At 38.6% G+C, this 23,361-nt stretch overlaps 1 protein-coding gene across 1 annotated transcript in view; it reads right to left on the bottom strand.

The window, feature by feature from the left end:
* sgsm1a (small G protein signaling modulator 1a) overlaps window positions 1–17,844 on the bottom strand; it is a 46,255-nt gene extending 28,411 nt beyond the window's left edge. The window contains exons 1-2 of the mRNA XM_036526505.1: window positions 17,787–17,844; window positions 17,617–17,660 (exon numbers count right to left, since the gene is read on the bottom strand). Coding sequence (XP_036382398.1) covers window positions 17,617–17,660; window positions 17,787–17,793 — 51 coding nt within the window. The 5' untranslated portion in view covers window positions 17,794–17,844. The remainder of the gene's footprint in view (window positions 1–17,616; window positions 17,661–17,786) is intronic.
* Between the last annotated feature and the right edge of the window lie 5,517 nt (window positions 17,845–23,361).

Genomic DNA, 23,361 nt, shown 5'->3' with positions numbered 1-23,361 from the left:
AATCCCCTTTAAAATTCATCTCTACTCTGGTGGGGACTTCAGCACTGAAGAATCATGCATCATTATCCCACTGAGTCATGTCCTCATGAGTTCAAAGGTCACAGAGCAGTTTATGCGTGTGTTTGTGTGTGCATGCATGCATAATGGTTCATACAATAAAAGCAGCACATGAATGAGTCTCTTTTTTGTATGACCACTGCTGAGCTCAATCTAGGGTAGGATTCTCTGAGCTCTTGATGTTCAGACAGAATGACACCTGGAGAAAAACAAGGGCGATGGGGGAACGTGATGACAGATCAAGTCCCCATGACAACCACACAGTTTGACACAGGCTACTCATTAGCAACTGGCCTTCTTCAAACCATCCCTCAGATATTCACATGAATACAAGCATGTTGTGTGTGCATGTTAGTGTGAATATGTGTGTATGTTTGTGTGCATGTGCATATGTGTGTGAGGGGGTTTGTGCATATGTATACTTCAAAAACAACATGGATATGTTGTCCATCTACAGTGGAAACCCAGATGTTTGTATTTTGCCATATTTTAATAAAATATGGTGACTATCTGACAGGATGTATGCACATTTCACTTTAGATATAGATATTTTAACTTTGAACTAACACCATCAGTCTAAGTCCTGTTTTATGTTTGCATGGGGTCAAGGCAATCCCAGTATAAATAAGCCTAAATTCAAATAAAAATGTTGACAGCATTTCTCAAATGAGATGCTGTCCAAATATCTCTGATATCTTTGAAAGAGGCACCCAAATTTGAAATACATGGCAAACACTACTTTACCAGGGACTTCAACTTAACTATAAATAGATCACAGCTTAGTTTCAAGGATAAACTGTGATTAAACTGTCCTCCTTTAAATATTTCTTTTATGTTCAAAAGGAGCATCTTCCGTATCTATGCTGATTCTTGCACCCAGTGCGTTTAAATGTTTTATAGATCAGTGAGTGAATTTACTCTTAGGGGCAAAGAAGAGCTATAATTTAAAAGCATCCACAGTAGGTCTGTAATCTGTTAATAAATGTCCCGAGGCAGTGTAACAACACGCCTGCAGGGATTGGATAACAGCATCTGGCTCTGTCACAGCTGTTTGGCTTGTTTTTGTTTCACCAGAGAGAGCCCAGAGTCAAGGTTTGGAAAATCTGCAGGGGTTGCTGACAAAAGTTCAAGACAGGAATATATCCTGCGGCCAGGGAAGGCTTTCACACCAATAACAAATCTTATTCAGCAACAGTTTTTTATCAACAGGACGGTTGATTAATTCAGTTATCAAAACTGGGAATGACAAGATGACTTGCAAAATTAAATTTGATCTGGCAACTAATAAAGACATCACTTTCTGTCAGGGCAAGCATAAAAACTTCTGTTGAAACCCTTAGAGAGTCACCTAATTAGACAAGAGAAGAAATGATGAATCATGATGGAATGATGGAATCACAGATGACTTTTTGAACTTATTTGCTTTCCTGTAGTTTAAATTTGACAATCAGTTTAACCACAGTTCAAGTTAAGAGACACATGCAAACAAATACAACGCACACACACACACGCACACACACACACACACACACACACACACACACACACACACACTATTGTTACCTCTGACACATAAGGTGGTAGACAATGGTATTAGGTCCAAACACTAATGGCAAAGATGAATTTTATAAATTTGTTCATGTACCACCATTTTAAAATCATGTTTCCACTCAAACAAAGTATTCTGCACTGGACAAAATATAGTTACATTTCATCATATTACTCTTCCGTTGATTACTTTTATAGAAAAAAACTTTTAGGATGTTAAAAACAAGTTTATAGAGGATATACAAGATTGTAGAGGGCAAAAAGTCCAAAACATTTACTAGGGTTATTTCTGTCAGCAAAACAATAAATATACTTAGACTTAAATAGACTTCGATTCAGTTTGCAAAATAATGAACAATGAAGCATGCATTGAATAAATTCTCCTTTAGAAAACTAGGAGAGTTACAAGATATAGAATTAGGAAGCACAGAGAATAACTTGAGAAAACCAGCTTAAGTTTTGTCAAAACTCAAACTCAGTCAGCAAAATGACCATGATATCATGACATAAAACACCTCATTTGGGACCACATAGTGTGGCCAGCAACAAATATGGTATCCTTAGCTTTCAGCTTTCCATTGTAAAAGTCCAAAGAGGGTAGGCAAAGGGGAAACAGAGAGAAACTGCTACTTGAATACTAATGGTGATCTATTGGAGAAATCGCTTGTTGTGGGGCCAGGAGAGTCATCAGGCCGCTCCACGGTGCTGAGAGGGAGAGGTGGGGTGGGGTGTGAGGTAGAAGTGCCTGCCGAGATGGATGCATGAGTCATCAACGAACGTCTGCCGGATCTCAGCGGGAGAGAGTCGGGGGTTGCCCGCAGCTCTGGGGCCCACGAATGGGCTTGAAATCATCACTGCTGAAATGAGCGTGCAAAGAGCAGAGTTTTGTGGGCTTAAACGTCTCATCAACCTCAGCTCCATGAAATATCTGTGCTGCAGACGCTGGACCGCTGTTGATGTTTCCATGCAGACGTGGGAGGTGCAAGTAAGATATACAGGTGGGTGGTGGGAAATGGATGCAACTCGTCAAACTACAGTCCCCTCCCACCTTTCCCCCATTAACCAGGAGCTCTATGGAGGGACAGAGTACACCTTTAACCCTCTACCACATTCATTTGTTATCACCCTCAGTGTCTCATCTCCAGTGTACAATGGCCCGTCTTTGATTGGTATATTGATTTCGGGATTTTCTGACATGCTTTACATTGGTTGAATGCAGCTCCCACTGAGAACCTTCTCCGACCTTCTGAGACCTTTTCAGACCACTGAAAATTGTACATTTTGTGTCCTCAGTCAGAGACTCACAAGAAGCTTTCTACAACTTGCCGTTTTTTGAAAATAAAATATTTTCTGGACACAGAGGAGGAAGGACTTTGTAGGAAAGCAGAAACAACATTTTAATCAAATTAACTGATGCACTGTAATTGTAAAACACTTCAGTCCAAACTAAGGAAGATTATTGTCGGATAGAGCTCACATAGAGCTAATTTAATTCTAACATGGCTCGCAGTGACATGCTGCTACTAGCGTACATGTAGGGACCCTAGAATCACAGACTGTTTGTATCGTCTTACTGGAATATCCCCATACGTCACACAGCCAAGAGGTATTTTTTTCACTAGAAATCTCACAATGCCTGACAGTGAAGTGGGCACTAATTGGAGGTTAGGTGCTATGCTACTGATGTCATCCCTGCAACTTCGAATCACAGGGTGTTTGAGAGCAGAGAGATGAGAAAACGCTGGCTGACTCAATTGCCTCTCTCCCCAGCTCAACACAGGCAGTTTATTCTGCCACTGTGTTCTCAAATTTCTCCTGGCAGATAACACTGCCAGTTTCAAACTTAGGCCTTAGGGCTCAGCCTGTACTCAAGATGGGCACCTTGATGATTAAGCCACTCAGGAGCCAATTTAAATAATTCTAAATACAGGATAGGATTCAGCATACGAAGATTGCAAGGGTGCAAGACCAACTTGCAAGGGTGTGATCACACCATACCAAGACCACCATAAAATTGGTACAAGAAGCTTGCACCTGGATGTGAACAATATGTTTACACATTGTCTTTAAAAAATAGCAAATGCACAGTAAGCACATTTGAAATTTCCTCTCAGAGAAAACTCATTCCTATTTTTAACTTGCCAGATGCTAAATAGCAGTAAATTTCATTCAAAGTCTAAAGTGTAATAAAAGTACTACAGCAACCAAAGAAGAAAATCCTTAGTTGAGGACCTTAGGAGCTGCAAATACTGTAAAAACTAATTATAAATAATTGAAATGCTACAGCAGCTACCAACTCTATAGCAAACTACAGTATAGATCTTTTTGTGAACAACAGCATTGCTCTATGGGTAATTGTGCAAAATATTGATAGAGAAAACAGTCTTAGAGTTCCTACTTTTAACTAGTCCCTCTCCCCACATCTCTTTGCAATTTGCCAATTTTGCTTTCCATAGGCCCGAAGTGTGAACTGGAGTGGCCATTTATTTACAGAATGGTGTTCCCCCATTAAACAGACACGCTCGATTGACATGGCTGAGCAGCCCTCGAGCTTTAATAAGCCCCCCTCCCCCCCGTAACAAAAGGGCGTTTCCTAATGCTACTGTTCATCAGCATCTGCAAAATTTTGCCTTCAATAGGCAGCTTAGCAATCAGTAATTTCCTCTTGTGTGCCTTTCCTCCGAGAGTAGATTACACCAGATCAGGGGCGTGGGAGTCAGCCTATTAAATGCAAAGGAAATTTCAGAGAAAATCCCTGAAGGGCAGATGAAAAGGGAGTCACCGCAGGCTCCAAGAAGTGCTAGGTACAATTTTCAAAGCACTCGATGCATGATTGGTTTTCAGCTGCATTCTCCCGCACTTTTACCACTTATTCAAACTATAGTGTCAAGCCATGCTATTTAAACTTTCATGGAAACAATATCATAACTGCAGCTGGTTTAATGGCATGTCTCTTCTTTCAGTGAAAGGAGTGGGCAGTGTGCAGTCCTCCCATAATTAATGTACTGTGACATCCTTTTTGTCTTTTGGCTTGTAATAAGTAGGTATTATTTGTTATTTCTGTCATGATGTACTTGCAAGTGACAATATGAGTACATTGCTATTAAGTGTTATTAAGGACACCAGGAACTGCCATGACCACTCTCTTTCAGAAAGTGGATGTGATTTCTGATTATGTAATCAGTACACAATGAGGGGGAAAAAATCATTGTCAGCAAAGCAGAGGTTTCTTTGACCTGATTAGATTACCCACTGTTATAATTTCCCTTGGTTTATAATTCCAAACACTACCTAACAATTAGTTCTGTACAACACAAAGCAGGGGCACATGTTTGTTGGCTCAGGGTTTTTCATTAAATTTGGTTTACACAGGAAATGATGTCACATTGAAGGCAATACAGTTTCCATTCTGTAACATCCTCAGCCTTTTTGATTGGCATGAAAAATAGGTGTAACACACAACCAGTGACAAATGCAATCCGCCTCCACCCTGAAAGCAATCATTTGAAAATCATAATGGAATCAGGATGGTGATGGGATATTTCAACCTATTTTATTTCTTAGAGCTCCTTACAATGTTAGCAACATCAGAGACTTTTTGCAGAGGCCAATATGTGCATGACATAAAGATGTACTGGACTTCTAATCAGCAATATGGCATTATCTGATTGATCAAGTATCATATTTCTGTAACATGGTCTAAAATGAGTAGACTATTGATGCTGTGAAAGTCTCAAAATCAATTTTATCTCTTCATTAATACTTTATGCTACAGAAAGATAGCTATAACATAATGACTTATTAAAAAGTCCTACTTTAGGTATCCAGTAATCTATTAGCACTCTCCAAACAATTGATCAAGGAGCCTTTTGAATTGCTATTAAGCTGTTACTGACTCACAGTCATACCTTATCAGGCAATGGTAATAATAATGCAACCAACTGAACATGATTCAGTATTTTCAATGCAGTTTATTCACCCATGGGCTGATAATATTGTTAATATTGCATTTAAAAATATAACCTAAGAAGCAGTATGCAGCACTCAGGAAATATACTGTATACATCTGTGCTTGAATTCCAGTTAGACTGTAAGCATTTTCAGCAATGATGAACCACCACATTCATTATTTTATGTATTGGCCATCAATCTGGCCAATCTTAAAGAAGACATCACATAGATTACTGTGTTTTTATTCTGCTGCTACAACTAGAAATGTATAAACATGCAGTTAGGAGAATAATGAAGTGAATAAAACAAATATACATGCATGGCATGCCTGTGGAAGCACATAGCAACAAATTAATTTTTAGATAGGTTATTAGTCATTTTCACATGATAACAGTCACATCAGAAAGAAAGCCATTTCAGTGCCCTTGTATAAGTCCAAACGTATTAATTTCAGTAATAATACAAGATAAGATGATCATTTATATGAGATGACCATAAGCGTTGATACATTTAAAATTTATCTTTTGGCTCATTCCCCCCATTTTCTTACTTGTTAATACGTACAGCAGATAACTGTGTATGTGAAGTTTCAAAGCTCTAAATTTTACCTTTCACGGAATTGCTAGCAGCTGCCCTGGTTCATACGACCTAATATACGAGATGGGTACAGAGTCTGTCTAGAGCTCAACACTGTGTTCTATTCCATCAGCACACTGCATCTTGATTGGCTGTCTAAGAGGTCAGCTTGCATAGCCATGACATTTCTGCTCACTTTGAGTGCCTGTGTTCAAGCTTTCTGTCAAAGAGACTGTCTCAGTCCTTGGAACAAATTCAGTTAATCAGTCTATCAATTGACCTGCCAGCTAAAAATCTTTCATCCTTGATATTTGCAAATGGCAGTGCATAACTGTATTCCAGCTACTGCAACCTAGGGTCTTGCCACATCTTTTCTTTGGTGAACACAGTTCTCAAGAGCCAAAACAGGTGATAATCATGTGATTGGTTTAATTACCAGAATGTGATCATTCTGAATGCACACAATGCACAGACATGGTTCAATGACTCATTCACCCTCTTCTACCACATTGTTGCTAAAATTAGTCCAATGGTGACTCAAAGGAGCCTGCACTCATGGTAAAGCATGAAGAAGGAATCTTAAGTCCTGCTACACTGCGATGAACACCTTGTTTACTCCTACACTGTAAGTGAAAATGATTCCTTTCTGGAAACTCATGTAGGGTGATGCTTTCGATCATTTCCACTGTGACTCACTGCCTTTGCACTCAAATCTGCAGAGAGGCGTGAGCATGTGACTAAGATGGCTGTGATCAGTGATAGCACATGAAGTGTTACTTTGCTGCATTCACACACTTCCCTTCCTCTGAACACCAGAGCTTCATGTCCACTGTCATCCTGGCTTTGGTTGTTGAAACTGTGTAGAGAGCCGGATTGACGCTTCTGATTCTGACCTTTCCCAATCAAATGAGTCATGCCTTTCTCTCTCAGCTACAGCAACATGAAAAAATACAATTTTCTGGTCTAGTCTAGTGTGAAGACAGTAGCAGAACACCCTCCCCCCACCCCCCTTTGAGGGAGTGTGGGGACTAGAGAGGTATCAGAAGGCATTCAATTTTGAGGGGTCAATTTGATAACCTTCTCAAAAGCAGAACTGGGCCTGGACTTGCACCGGGAAATTGCCCGTCAAAATCTGCTTTCAGACGTAATCAAACACAACAGTTCACAGCTGTGAGTGAAATACCACCTTATGAAATCAAACAGGGGTTGGTCGATTCAAATGCAAAGCCTTGTTTAGGGTAGGTTGCTTATTCCTGACTGACGCCTTAACAGAAGTCAAAGGGAGCTCCCTTCAGAAGAGGGACCAATACCAGTGGTACCGTATGCACCATTCTTACTACTGGTTTTTTATTAATGCCAGATCACAGCCATCATCCATTTATCTTTTGGCTTAAGTTCAGCATAGAAAAAACTCTAAAAAATAGTAAGGATAATGAGAATTAACTGCTCATTCCGTTCATTCTTCTCACCATTCTGCAGTATGAAAAAATATGAAGGTAACTGACTAATGTGGACTAGCACCTTTTTAAATAGCAGCGCTGGTATGACAGGTCTCATCAGTAGAGTACACAGTGTTTCACCCTCTGAAGAAGTTTTTTCAAAATATTTTGAGAGGCCCTTTCATATTGAGTTCTAGAGCCCAAAAACTAGGATAACATATAGAGAACTGTTCTGCAATTGTACAAAGAACTCAATGTTATTTGCCAGAATGTACTGGAAAAGCAATTTAATAAATATTCATGCATACCTTTATGTGAACTGACATACCTCCCCTGACAAATAGTTTTCTCATAAATATGCCTAAGACAGCCTAATTAATCACCTTGCATTGTATGTGGTGAAGGCGCTTCCCCAATTCCCCAAGTTTTCATAACAGAAGTACATAACAAGGCTGCTGCACATGGACAGCGATTAAAAAAAAAAAAAACTTTAACGGTACAGGTGATTTCAGTGAATGCATATGTCCATCTTATGATCTAACAGCATTAAAACCAGAACTGTTCACTGGCTACAAACCACAAGCTGCTCCTACCGGCCATCTGGAGGGAGAGACAAGCCATGGCCTCAGAATATTCACTGGTGAAACAGATAGGCCCCATCCTCAGGCATGACTCACATAATGGCAGGAGTGCAATCACAATCAGCCCTCACCTCTGATATATGACTCTGCTCTCAGCACAGACACTTCTATCAAGCATATTCATTAATATCATCGCCCGTCTGTAAACATTTCCACTCTCACCGCTTTCTTGTATTCATTACAAAAGACAAATGCAAATAATAATCGCCCACAGCACAGACGTGAAAAATCAGAAAGCTTGGGAAAAATCAGAAAGCACTGTCAGTGTCCTCACATTATTAGCGTGGTTTTTATAGCAGCTGCAGTAGAGCTACAGCAGGAAAAGGTTTAGAGTCGAGCTGAGGTGGCGTGCCTCAGAGGCGATGCAATTTCCTGTGCAATTTCCATTTCAATTTCCTGTTTCCCAACAATACAGGTAATTCAACCAGAGTGCCACTTTTGACAGCTATATTACAGCAACAGTGTGAATCATGTGTTTTGGCAGGAGAGCAGAAGTACAGTATGCTCAAAGGGCACCTTGGGCTGATCTCTGAAAAATGATTACATGTACAGTCTAAATCTAACTAAAATTTGAAATTAACATTAAGATTTCAGGAAAACAGTCACTAAGAATTTGAATTTCAGGGCAAGTGCTTAATTGAATGTACAATGTACAAATCAGATCAACCAACCCCATGCTTTATTTTCTCAAAGAACTATCCAAATTGCCTGTTAAGAATGATGGCTAGTTGCCCCTGAAGAATGATGATTAAGTTGGCCAATTTTATGCTGTGTGATTATATATAATTTGCAACATTTTCTCGACCTGTCCCCCTCTGACTTTATTAATTTATAGTATTATTGTGCTGTCTCTGTAATTAGTCACCTTAGTATCACTGGAAGACAGCAGTTGGTGCTCACAGCCTAAATACAACCTGTGACGGAAAGCAGTACTGGAGGAAAAACACCATGGGAAGCCAAGGAGCTCAATTAACTGATAGAGAAGACTTCAGGATGCTTCTTCCAGGTTTCTGTGCTCCCTCAACCTGTCTGCCACAACCTGGATGCAGAGCTTCTGTGACCTTTTCAGCTGTGACCTCAGACATCACTCTGGGTCACCGGCAGATGACCTTCAGGGCTTCGATGGAGATATCACGTGTCGCCATGCGTTTTCATGGTCAGCTCACTTTCTCAGTGCAGGTGCATCCAGGAAGCCCCACTGTCACAATGTGACCCCAACCAACATTATGTAACATAGCTCTCAGGCTTATATAACAGGGCTGACTTGGGACTTCACTGCAGATTTCTTGAGATGCCCAGAATTCCGTGACACTGCAGAAGAGACTGTGTCTGTCTTTTCTGCACAGTGTTCTGAGCAGTTAGTCCACAGTCCACTCTCTCTGATCATGTAGTTTACAATGTATTTTGTTTTTAATATAAAGGTGAATGAAAATGAATATCTGATTTTTGTACAGTTAGGTCCCAGTTATAAAGGCTAATGGAGGGGAGCCACGCGACGGATAAACAAAATTGACAAATAAGATCAAAAAGAGGGTACTAGCTGAAGGGCCAAAAAACCTTTTTAGATACTGCAAATAGAATACTCTTCTGAGAAAGATGCATGTATTGAGGCTATGTATTGTAAGATGCACAATACAAGGTACAAAGTAATATCAAAAACTTGCAACAACTAAGTAATGTTCACATGTATTATATTTAGTTACAGCTAGCTAGCATTTGTAAAATACTCAGGTGTATTATCTGGCTGTATTTTATTTTACCATTTTAATGGAAGCATTGTTTCTTCTTTCCATCACAGTGAGGTATTTGTTGTCATACCTAGTGAGTGTTCGACTAATCCCATCCATTATAGCATTCCTGGCAACAGTCATTGCCAGATTACTTTCTTTGTGTCTCCCCAACCACAACTGCGCACTAGTAAACTAATGAGTATAGGCTGTGCCTTCTTTGTAATAAAGTATTGTAGCTATTTTCTAAATCATTTGCTTTGTACTAACAAGCTATGTTATTCCACAATATGTGAATCAGTTAAAAACTCTGCAATCACTATGGGATTATTGACAGCCATTTTTTGTGTTGACAGGGTCTCTCAGCTCAGCCTTCTAATGTGTCTGGCTTGTGTTAGTAGCTTTCTATCCTGATGAAGAAACTATTGAAACATGATTTCTTTCACAGCGACCTTAATAACCCTAACCTAGCTATCAAGCTAACAAAAAAAGTTTACTCAGTTGTAGTATAATACCTCAATTAATGAGTTATGGTAATGTTAAATACCACCATGGTATAAACACCAGCTGATTAGATAATGCAGGCCAACAGGAGGGCTGCACACTAGAAAATCAATGGCTGTTTGTTTGGCAGGATGATCGCCTAGCAACAGCATGCAAACATCATGAATTAATTATTCCACTTATGTTAACATATGGAAAATGCATTTTAAGAGGGTATAAATAAAAACTAAAAGGTAACAAATACAAATATCAACTATAATTAATGATGTGAATGTTGCTCAGGTGCATAGGAGCCATAGGAGAAGTAGTGTTTTCAATTGTTCGGTAGGAAACCACAACCAAGCATTCATGACAGGTAACAACAGTTCTGGCATGTTTCACAAGCAGAGTACATATATGTTGCTGTCTGCCATGTCGAAATAGTCCACTGAAATGAAAGTCATGGTTTTGTGAAAAGTTGCATTTGTTCTCTTGTTTTTTTTTTTGAGTGGCTCTTGCTCCATCAAAGGCCAAGGCATTGGATTAATGACAGTGGAATCAGTCCTAAATTCACCCTCTTTTAAACGCTTACCCTCCATCCATATGTAGCTACTTATGTGATGCAGGTGAAATGTCACGTGAAGTGCAGACTGCTCCACATCGTCTTTGCATTGTTCACTTGGTTTGGGATGCAGCCTCAGGGCCTGCTGCCTTGTTTGTAGTGAAGAGGCCACCACCTTCATACTGCAATGATGATGTGATGTGAATCTAAACTGCAGCAGTGACACTACATCCCACAAGAGGTTTGGTTATATAAAGGGTTTCCCGACCATTTCTCTCACATCTTCAATCTGCACTTCACCTTCCTTGTAAATCCATCTCTAGACCCCCCGCTGGAGACATAAACCCACAGAGCATGACTGATGGGTCCCCCAGTACTGGCCTCTCCCAGCAAGGAAACAGCCCGTACAGGTAATACAAGGGCAGAGAACATGTGTTCACCGTTCAGCTGCTGCTCACAACATGGCTACTGTAATCCATCATCTGAACAAGAGCATAATACTATTGTTGTTATGTTGTTATTATTATTAATACATAGTTGTGAGTAAATAGGAACAGAAATGTTATGTCAAAAAATGTATTTCCTGGATGATTGTTTTCTGATAAATTATTTTTAAATTTACAATTTAACGTTCATATCAATGCAAAGCATAAGTCATGTTGTTCACAATAATGAATTTTAAACCAGAAAACAAGAGAGGCATCTTTATTTACCACCTTAAGTAAGCTTTTAAATATAATCCAATAAATCCATAAATCCAACAACAAATCTACACTAATATGTAGCAGGATGTACTTTTTATTCAATTATGCTTGTTGTTTCTAATAAATCAAGGTTTTTCATAAATATAAAGGGCAGAGTTGCAACCAGCAATTTAACATGACTGCCAAAACTAAACTGCCAAGTATATTGTTATCTGCTATAGGTTAGTCATGTATACTTTAATTAGACTAGTTTGGAACTGATACTTATCTTATTAGCAATTACATAAAATTTTGGTAAATCCACATACAGTGTCATTGTCATTTTCCATTTTCTTTTATAATTAAAATAGAAGTCAGTGCACAGTGGTCTTCGAATTTATGAGAAGCTATTAAAGTGTTTCAAACAAAATACAAAAATATAATATTTGAATATAATATAATCCATACTTTATAATAAAATTAATATTTGTAAGGAAATCTGATATGGTTACCTATAAGCACCATTTTTATTTTCATAATACATCTAGTATGCCTTTAATTTGCCTTTAAATGTCTGCAAAATTAATTTTTTATGAACAGTCTGGGAATCATCCAATGCTTTGTGCCTTTCTGGTGTCAGTACTTCTCTCTATTATTAAGCTCATGGAAACAATAATGTTAAAATCTTATAAGTAAAAGGGATTTTGTGTAATTTCAGACCATTCTAATGTGCAGGTTGTGAGAAGTTCATTTTTTGAAATCACCACCATTTCAAATGTGATACTTTGTGCTAGTCATGTTTTAATGTATTGCAAAGAAATTTGAAGACATCTATTTGTTTGCTGTTCAGTTTGTGTGTATCAAATTACATGTAGAAAGGAAAAACAATTGCATGTTAGTATCATTCATCTGCTGTTTTGTAAATACTGTTTGACTGACGTAATCTTACACAGCCATAATCTTAGAGAAACTACTCTTAAGCAAACTTAGTAGAGAGTACAAAATATTGTCCAAAATATTTTCCAAATGGTGGAACATGTGAAACTGTTGCTTAAGAATTAAAAATCGAAATGGCAGGGAAATAGTGGCACAGCTTATACTGTATTCCAAGAGACAAAAGTGGTCCTTGTGAGAGGAGGTACTTATACCATGTTTTATGACTCCACTGTATATGGTTAGTGTATTATGAATGCATAACCTATCCAATATTATTCATGGGGTACAATGTGACACAGCCATACCATAATCTACCTACTCCTCAATTCCCTTTACATTCAGTTTTGGATATACCATTTGAGTCTTATGTCTGTTTTCCAAAGTGGTGTGAAGAAAACCTTCACACATGATATTCAGTGATTTTTGTATCAAGTCACAACCTGATTCAGGACAGGCCTACTGACAGAAACTGTTTTGAATTACTTCAAAATGTCATTTCATGAATATAAACAATGACTGGCATCATACAATTTCATTCACAATACAGACGGATTTTTTTAAATTAATTACTGCCAGTCATTGCTTTAACTCATAAAAAGCACTAATGTATGTTTCACATTTCAAAGATCAGATATGGTTCCAAGGTGTTTCTCCCATTGAAAAAGTGACAGAATGGAGGAATAGCTGTAAGGACTTTGTTTCCAGGACATCCAGTTACCATTACACCAACCTAATCCGTGCAAGACAAGACAAACTGCAGAGGCAACTCTCCTAGTAAATTAAATTGTCAAAGGTGGTTAAATGCGAACTGCATGACTGAAAATGATTGGCTGGCACAATGACTCAAGTGAAAATACTGTAATGCATTCCAAGGACAATCTGGCAGTGCTACACATTAATCTGATACACTGAGGTTATCACTAAGGTTAAACATGTATTTTTCAATTGCAGGTCTATGCAATAGCAGTATGACTAAGTTCTGAGACAGAAATAATCTATTCACAGATTTACTTGGCCACAGTCTTATGGTGTTTTAACTTTCCTTGAATGGAAACCAGTTTTTAATCACTGCATTGCTGAATAATTGTCCTGCTGTGACATTTACACAGTTATCTTGCAAACCCTAAATGAAGTTTAGTATCACATAAATAAATGAATAAAACAATTAAAAGGGTACCAATAAAAGGCATATTAATGGCAAGTGTATTGGTTGCAGTTACTCTGCTAAGTCAGTTAGCTTTGTGATTATAAGGTTGGTAATTAAATCACCCTGAGAACATTGACAAGTAAAATGGTATGCAGGAGGTGCTTATGTGTGCATATGTGCAGAACTACAAAACATATTCCCATACTTCTACTACTGTAGTCTTCCAACCAAACAACTCCTGGACTGAATTTTAATCTAACTCAGTCCTGTTGATTTATCAAGAAGCTGAACTCAGAAACCAGCCTCTTTGGGCTTCTGACAGTTAAAGGACCTTTAAGGACAAACTGATTAATTAAGAATTGGTTGTTGCCTGAAGCCTTATCCTGAATGAGCAGACAGGCTTAAAAAAATCCTGATTGATAGAGCAAAGTAAATGAAAGGTGAGCTATGGCCCTGTGTGTTCCTATCAGTATCCTGTGCCTTTATGAGCGTGTCCTTCTCCCTGAGTAAATACAGGTGTGCGCGCTGCCCAACCAAGGAGGAGCAAGAGCAAACCAAAGAGCATTAATGCTCAACAAGAGGGGAATGTGCACTATTTTCACTTTCCTCCTGCCATCTGCTCTCCCTGACATACAGTATTCAAATGCAAACCATCACTCACCCTTCCTCAACAGTGCACCCTGCATTGGATTTTACTGACAACATCATTGTCTCTTTTGATAAAATCAATACTCATAAGGACATGCAAGGCACTTCATTCCCCACTTGTACTGAGCCAACTTTGAACAAACACTGGAATAAAATCAGGGAGGTGGACAGCAAGAGGCAGGCAGCCAATAATAAGGTGAGAAAATAAACCATTGCAGTCAAGCTAATTGGCAGTTTCTGGAATGGAAATCTTCAGGGAGCTCAGATAAATATGTTCATGACCACTAAAATACTCAACTTGAGTATAACCTATACCAATATGAGTTTTATTTTTATTAAGACCACCATTTATTGCACTTTCACTCTACTGTCACAGAAGAGTAGTAAAAATGTTGGTTCCTTAATTGTGATTTAAGTGTTGCTTGAAGGCAGAACTGATTTGGTAATGTTAATACACCAATTATAATCTAGGGAAAATGACAAGAAATGCATCCTAATAAAAGTAACTTCAAAACACAGCTGCATCCACACTAAGAATGAGAAATAGGTGCGGCAATCCCTTTAGCCAGGTCCATTATCCATCACTTTCAAATAGCTGTAATCTTGTACTAGAAATGGCACATGAAACAGGTAAAAGAGACTTTACTGCATATATACTTCAATGCGCTTGTTCAAAATTCATTCAATATTGTTACATAACACAGAAAGCTTAATGCAGTAGCAGAGGGACAGCTTTTGCTTTGACAACATACTATACAGCTTGCAACAGTGGATTTTACATTTTCCAAATTAACAGCATGGCATCATATTGCAGCTACATTGTAAGCAATTGCAAGCATGTCTTAACAGATTTTACACATACACACGCACACCCGCACATGCACGCCCTGACAAACACACACACACACATACACACACACCCAATAATCAATTATGAATTTACAAGGTGATCCTGTAATACACCTACCCTATCTATTGACCAGGTAGAGGGATTCTTCTGAATGACTGGGTCTGCACATTAGTTACACAAGTCACTCTAATTTAGGAAAAAGGTTAAGATCTAAAATGCATCAAGAGTGTCTGGCTCTCGAGATGCCTGATCATTCACAGGTACATTATGTTCTATGAGCCAGTGAAAAAGATAATGGGCTGAAGAGACATGTTGGAGTCGTGCAGACACAAGGTCCTCCCTGACGTTGATAATTTTCACATTACTTAAAAAACAAGGATTCAAGAGCTGACAATGTAGTATCCTGATGTTGCTCCAGCACAGGGTGGATTATACAAAGATGAGCCTGTGCTTTGGGTTTTGTTTGCCTTGAGTGCCCATTCAAAAGCAGGAGTATCCAAAAACGCCCAAAATAACTCCACATTCATTCTACTGCAGATGTGGATTACTTAATTAAATTCATTTAACAGATGTGGGCCTGGGTCTAAATGCATCGCTTGTTTTCTCACAGATACATAGATTCGTGCCTGCCTTCATGGACCAGTGTTGCTTATCCCACCAAAGGAATAAATCCTTTTAATAACTAGCACTTCCCATATTATTTTACTAAAAAATGTATGGATAATAGGCAACCACACCAGGTGATATTTTGCTAAAAAAAAAAAATAGATTACTCCTTTGTGGCTTGTTGTCCTCATATGTGGTTTCTTTCTGTGGCTACACTGTATATAGTGACACACCTTTAAGGAAAAGACTCTTTGACTGTTCCTTACTGCAAAATAAATGAGCTGTTCTCCACATCCGTTGCCATGAAATCAGTGCAGCTTTTCAACCAGTCTTCAATCTCAAGCAATGCCCAAAAAGAGCTGTTAATTCAGCATGCATATAACACTGTGAGATGTTATTCTGAGCAACTTGAGAGTCACTGTGGCGGAGACTTTCGCCATGGCCAACTAACATCATTCAGGGGGCTGGAATTCTTAATTATGGGGTGGGAAGCTTGAGAGCGGTGTTTGCAGCCACTCTTCAATTCCCACATTGAGGTCAGCTCACCTGCCACCCCACCCCCGCACCAGGATGTGACCACACAGTAATGGGTGAAACATTAGCAAGTAATTCCATGCTGTGATTAGCGGCGTATCTGCAGCAAGAAAAGCCCAGCCTGAAGGAACATCTGAGTGAAGCAGCTGCCTTTTACATGGAGGCTGAGAGCAGGTGCATTGACTATGTAGCGGCTCTAGGCAGACAAATATATGTCTCTTTCTGGTTCCCCAGGCATTGATCAAACACAACTGCTGTGGGTGAACTGAGAACAAACATTTCTGTGCCTAATACTGAACAACTGTCATAGTCTAGCATTTGATAACAAGCAGGTGTCTATTAAACATATTGCACATCTTCAAAATAACAAGGTTGATAAATATTTAACTTGCTGGCGTCACTTCTTAAAATAAATGCTGCAAAAGCCATGAATAGCTCATCCAGGAAACCACTGATAAGACATATTGTATGAAATAATGTAGCTAAGGTGTCTTTGGGTGGGATCCTAACATTTGGCTATGGTCTACATATACTTGACCAACCCCTTTTTCCACCAATCACAGGCTATAGCGTATTTTGAAATAGCTCACTGAATATGCTTAATTGAAATCGACCTCATGTTTATATTGTAACGAGTGTATTTGATAGCCTGAATAGAAACTACAGCCAGGGAGGAGCATCATCATTGAGAAACGCATTTGACTCCACATCTGAATGAAAGTGGAAGCGTCATGAATCCCCTATGTAATTTGACTTATACCGAGATCAAATAACAGTAACGAATAACGCATTCTGATCTTTATATACTAGCCTATGGATGAGTCATAATTTCTGACCGGTCAATTTATTGTATGGCGGAAATGTTCATAAATTCTTCGATGAGTAGCACATTCCAAATGATTCCTTCGTAAATAGTTTAAATAAACGCCTTGTTTCTTTGCTAGAAAAGGGAAAGGACGCAATCAGCACCTTAGCAATAAAGATGCGCTCTGGCTGTCGTCGTCATGAGGATAGGCGACAAATCATCATTTTTGTAGCGTGCTAGCTACATAATGACCAGATACCGACTCAATAAAAATGAATATCAGGACAGCCAGATTAATCAAATGAATCGTGGCACGCTTTCTCCCACATGTCGGAGGTATAAATGCAGCAAGCTAGGTTAGCAGCTAGCTTGCTACATATTTGTTTTTCTATGACATTATTGTTCAGGCGTAAAAGCACCCACCTCCTTCTTGACGGTGCGCAGCAGTTTCTGACGTACCTCAGCTTCTAAAACAACAAAACAATGGCACATCGTTGTTTTTCAATGTATAGTTTGTGCATGCATTCGCTTTGTCAAGAATTTATTACATAAAGTCCATTATTGGAAAAAAGTGGATAATATTTTCTTCTCACCTGCCATTGCGGTTGCCATGGATTCAGTCGCGCGAGTTCAGCTCCTGCTCCCACCGACTGAAACTAGCTAGTGTACAGTTCCCTTTCCGTGGCACACGGCGTTCACTGCTCATCCCCCATTCAATACGCCCTTTAAAGCGCCACTGTAATCTTACAGCGCTCAAAACGAAACATAAGCAGCAACAGTTTGACGTATGCCATGTATCTCTCTTCAGCTCTGGAGAAACAATAGGCCTACCTGCATGTTCAAATACAGCCGTCTTTTATTTTCAGTTCAACCGCTCAGCTGCTATTGTTATTAAAATGAGCGGGTGTTGCATACATAAAAGACATAAGACAATAACGTATCCAGAAAATCAGACGTACAAATACTTGCACACTTGTTATGACTCTTGAAAGAAATATATTACACAGAACAATGAGTGTTTTGAACAGAATTCATGTACACATGGACAGATTCGTAATTTTGGTCAATGCTGACTCACGATTTCGGCCTTTCAAAATACAAAGCCAAAGATTTGGTGTGATTTTCAAGATTTTCAAGTGAGTAATGTAATAGCCTTATATCACAACTCTGTTATATTTCTCCATAAACTCAAGAAACCATTTTGAAATACAGAATAGAAAATAGACAAAACAGAATGAAATATAACCTTTACTGAAAATCTTACTCATGAATAATGTATTGAATTTAATATAACTGAATTAAATGAAATAGGCGGTAGTTACAGCATGTTTATACCAGTAAAACAACTATATGTATGTATAATGTCTTGTATGTATACAAGACTATAATTTGTTTTTACATTGCACACTTGAAGTCAGGCATCACAGATATTAAGGTCAGCCCAAATATGTAACATATATGATAAATGTATTATTGTGCCAAGATCTCCACAGCAGTGCTTAGTTTTGATTTTTTTTTTGTTTTTACAACAGCATTCCTCTCACTCCTTAGGCCCACCCTACCACAATCACATCCTGAGCTTGGCCTGGAGAAAATTTGGTTGCAAACACACAAAATCATTTCCTCACCATTAAGATGTGTTGCTAAGCAACCCACTGAGGGCTATTAGCTGAGCTAATTGGGCAGATCCAGTATATGGGGATTTTGGAATCATCCTCTTACCATCTTTGGGTGTTAAAATGGTCAGGGAAAACAAGCGTATGAAGTTCAGCACTGTTTGAAAAGAAAGAAAGACATACTGAATACTCTACAGGTTACAAACAGAGCCTCTTTTAAAGATGAAAAATAAAACTGCGCAATAAATATCCACATACCAAACATGAGTATCTATAGTGTTTGTTTTCAATTGCATTGCTTATTCTCTGCTTAAAAAGCTCTGAAATAAATAGAGTTCTGGAGCAAGAAAGAGAGGATATTTGTGTTAGCACTTATAAACACATTAATCTAATGTATGTAAATAATGGGTGATGCAGCTCATTGGAATTCTGAAGCAAAGAAAGGAAACATAGGTGGCCGATTAGAATTGGATTAGAAAGACAATAAAATGAATGTACTGTATAGCTACATTTATTATGCTATAATACCACCAACAAGAAACACTTGTGTGGCTGTAGTCATGGTATATTGGCTAAAATCCACCCCATCATAAAACACATGTAATCAAACATCTGTACTTTGCAGTACCAGTTATAGCAATGACATTAGAGCAGATCATCATAATTTTATAGTCAGTGCTTTTAACTACTTCAGTATATTTATTCTCTTTTTTGTCCCAAAGAGTGAATAACATCATCTTGCAATATCCAAAACAAATGCTGCATATTTTCAAGAAGAAATTTACATATGATTTACAAACAAATGTGACATTATGGAGCAATTGAGAAAACACATGCAAATTTAGAAACAGTTGACTTGAGGCATTTTCTCTTATTGCTGAGACTTTGACTTGCATCAACACCAACAGCTGGACTCAATCAACATTTCTTCTTACCTTTAACACAAGTTTTCATTTTATTCTACACACAATTTGGTGAGTTCGGTGATTGCCAAACTTAATTAAATAAATAGTGACCTCACTGAAATAAGCAACTCTTGTATGTATGCGGTAGTCAGGGTTAAAGAATCATGTTGATTTAATCCTAGTCCTGCTCTAGTTAAATGGCTGAAGTGATTATACTTATTTTTTCAGTTAACAACAAGTCACAGTTAAGGAATGTATTTGTAGTTAATTTAACTTCTTTCAGCTATCATTTTATGGTTTTTAACTACTCAGCAAGTAGCTTAACTACTTTAAGTTCAAAGTGTCTTTAATTAATTTGTATTCATGTTAGTTGCAGTGGCAATATTGAACTGTGTTTCTGTATTTGCAGGCCACACATTGAAATGGCCACATATACTTGCCATGGAAGACAACAGACACAATTAGCTATGCAGATGGGAGAACAAAAGCACATATTATTGTGTGAATACGATCTCTGGATTTTAGAGAACAATTGGAACATGTAAACAACACTGATTTTGATTGTTTTACTGGTATCCAGAGAGTGAAGAAGTGTGATCACACAGTTACATTCTGCCATCTTGTGGACAAAATATTTAAAAAGTCAGTGTCAGCACTGGTCTCCTATAAGAGACTTAATCTGTTTGATACCTATATTATCATCACATTTTTTGGTGAGTTTGAGTTTTTATATGTCATTATCAATGATGAAAGTAGTTTACAGTAACTTTTGTGTTCATAAATGTTTGTGTTTATAACATGCATGTTATAATGCAGCATTTCCAAAACCTCTCCTGGAGGACCCCTTGTCCTGCATGTTTTAGATCTCTCTCTGCTCCAACACAGCTGTTTCAAAGGGTCAACTTGTTATGAACTCTTGAAGCTGCTTAATAACAAACTGATTATTTGAATCAGGTGGTGGTGTGATGCTATAAGTTGCAATACAGTATAAATCAGATCAGAGTTAGTATTTCGGGATGGCAAATTAACTCTAGAGACACTACGTTGTCACCTCACACATTGCACCTCAATCAAAATCAAAGGCTCATATTGTTGCATGGTCACATGTTGCATACATTTTCCACACTTTCGCAGCTCAGAACAAGGTGTGTTATGCACAGTATTGGATCTTCTTCACATGAACCCAATGGAGCATTTCTTGAACATTCTGGATTCATGTGTCCTCTAAAGGAATCACAATAACATATATTTGCTTAGCAGGATGTTCGGACTGGGGGCTAGGTGTAGGACATGTACATGTTTTTAGAACCAGAATGAAGTCTGGAAAAAGGTGTGTCATTAGCTGATGCTGGTAAACAGGCTGAGAAATTATCTTGCACTTATGCTTGCAAGTGGGTCATTCCACCACTAGGGGGCCAAGGAGGGAAAGAGATGAGTTCTGGTAGTGCACCGCGAAAGCCAGATGATTTAAGGTTGTTGAGCAAAGAACTTGCGCATGTCTTTTTAAATACTCCAGTGCATCCACATCAGTACCACACTATGCTGCACTGCTATAACGTTATAGCTTATAAGGTACAGCTATCACATACAAATGTGAATATATGTACACTGTGACTATGTGTGCATATGAATGCAAGTTAACACAGGTGAACAGATTAATACTGATACATTTGACTGAATTGTACTCACATCTTATGGACGAAAGAGGTTTCCATAACAGGCCATAGTATACCAGACGTTTACCATATGAAGGCTTTGGGGTGTTGATGTACATCACAATGCCCAAACACAGTTTCTCCTTTAAGGAGATTAAATGAACATTTTCTTCTGATTGAAACTGTCATTATTGTAGCTTGAGAGTGTTAATTTGGAACCTAAAAAAGAAGCATACTTGAAACATGAACTTCTATTGACACAAGTCACTTCACTCAAGACTCTCCCAGAACAGCCCAACTGTTGGCAAGTGACCTGACTTTGCATGAGGGCTGCACATGTGTGTTTGTGTGTGTGTGTGTGTGTGTGTGTGTGTGCGTGTGTGTGAAAGTATGTGTATTTGCATGTCCTTTTATCCTAAACTCCAAATTTGCTTATTTATTCACTATAATGTTGCAATTGATAGACGAATTTGTGCTATCAAGGCTAGGGGTGAAAGGGAAGACAGGGAGAGAAAGTTTTGAATTTATGTAAACAGCAACATTGATGCAACTAATGGGGGAGCTGGCCCCTAGGTTTAGAGGGGTAGAGGAGGTCGAGCGAGGTGCCCTGAGGGGCGGAGCTGTCAGGTGGATCGGCTGCTGAAAAAAGGACAGGTAATACGGGATGACAGAGCTGAATGTGGGTTTGACCAGAAAAGGCCTGCATGATGCTTATCCATTCCTCTGCACCGCCAAACCACTCCATGAGTGTTATGCACCCCTTTGCTACCATTCTAGAAGTCAGGGGAGGTGAGGAGGGAAGCACTGTTTAAAATAAATATGTGCAGAGCAGTTACTCTTATCTTAGGTGTTTGCAGCAGAACCACACTTTACAATAGTCCACTACACATTGTACCTCAGCTTGTAAAATACCATGTATTGACTGAACAGTAGTACACTTCTTTAAATCAGTTCAGCTTATGGTGCTTGAGTGTTTAAAGTGCTCTGAATTGACTCCAAGGCAAAGGTGATGCTTTATTTGAGCTTGTGCCAATGTGTTTCTCCTCTGATATGCCCTGCTGTTTCACGCCACTACAGTATATCTACAATAGGAGAAGACCTTTATTGAATCATATAGACACTGAGAACTTAAAAGACCCTGGCCACAATTACAGTGTCTGCTTTCACAAATATAATAGTGTTTCATTTCCAGCTGATGTGAAGGGCTCTGCCTGAGCAGTATTTTTGTTTCAGGTAGTGCCATTTTGCTCCTCTGCACCATCCCCAACCATAGCAAGTGTGGGGAAAACGCAGAGTACATTTATGGGTGCTGTTCCCCTAGGTGTGGCTGAAGCATGCCACAGTGAATGAATGATTTTCAACAGTCACCGTTTAACAGTCGTCTGGTAGTAGTGTGCCTTCTGGAAAAAAATTACCATGAGTTGGACATGTAAAAGCAATGTAAAAACAGAAATTTTGCTATTGAAGAAGCAGATGTCAGGTGTATTTAGTGCACCCAAGGTTTATTCTCCCAGAGATCAATAGTGTGCCTTGCAACTGTTATTTAAAATGTATTTATAATTAGATCTTGAAATCATCTTTTATGGAAGCAGTTCTTATGTATTTCAGACTAACCCCCATTGAAAGGTTAATTGAGCACAGCAGACACACACTAATAGGACAGATTTATAAGTGTCTGGCACTTCCAACCAAACACGTTCCCTAGGTTCTTACAGTACCACTCTGTGCTCATCTTGGTTTTACTGCTACAAAAAAGGTTACAGGTATGGAGAGTACACACCACAACCTTTCCCCTGAGCAGGGTTTAATTGTTTTGTGTTCATTTGAAACTCAAAAGATGTTCTCACACAGGAGATTTGAGAAAATGAATGAACTCTTTCTGTATATCAAATTCTTGGTTATTCCTGATTTTACACTGTAGTATTAGGCTTTTTCTGGTTAGGCTTTCTCTTATTCAGTGGTGATTAGTCTGGACTTCAGTGTGTACTACCA

The sequence above is a fragment of the Megalops cyprinoides genome, chromosome 4 (genome assembly GCF_013368585.1).
Source record: "Megalops cyprinoides isolate fMegCyp1 chromosome 4, fMegCyp1.pri, whole genome shotgun sequence".
Classification (NCBI taxonomy): domain Eukaryota; kingdom Metazoa; phylum Chordata; class Actinopteri; order Elopiformes; family Megalopidae; genus Megalops; species Megalops cyprinoides.
The sequence above is the reverse complement of the archived record's forward strand: the minus strand, read 5'-3'. Positions and strand labels throughout refer to the sequence as shown.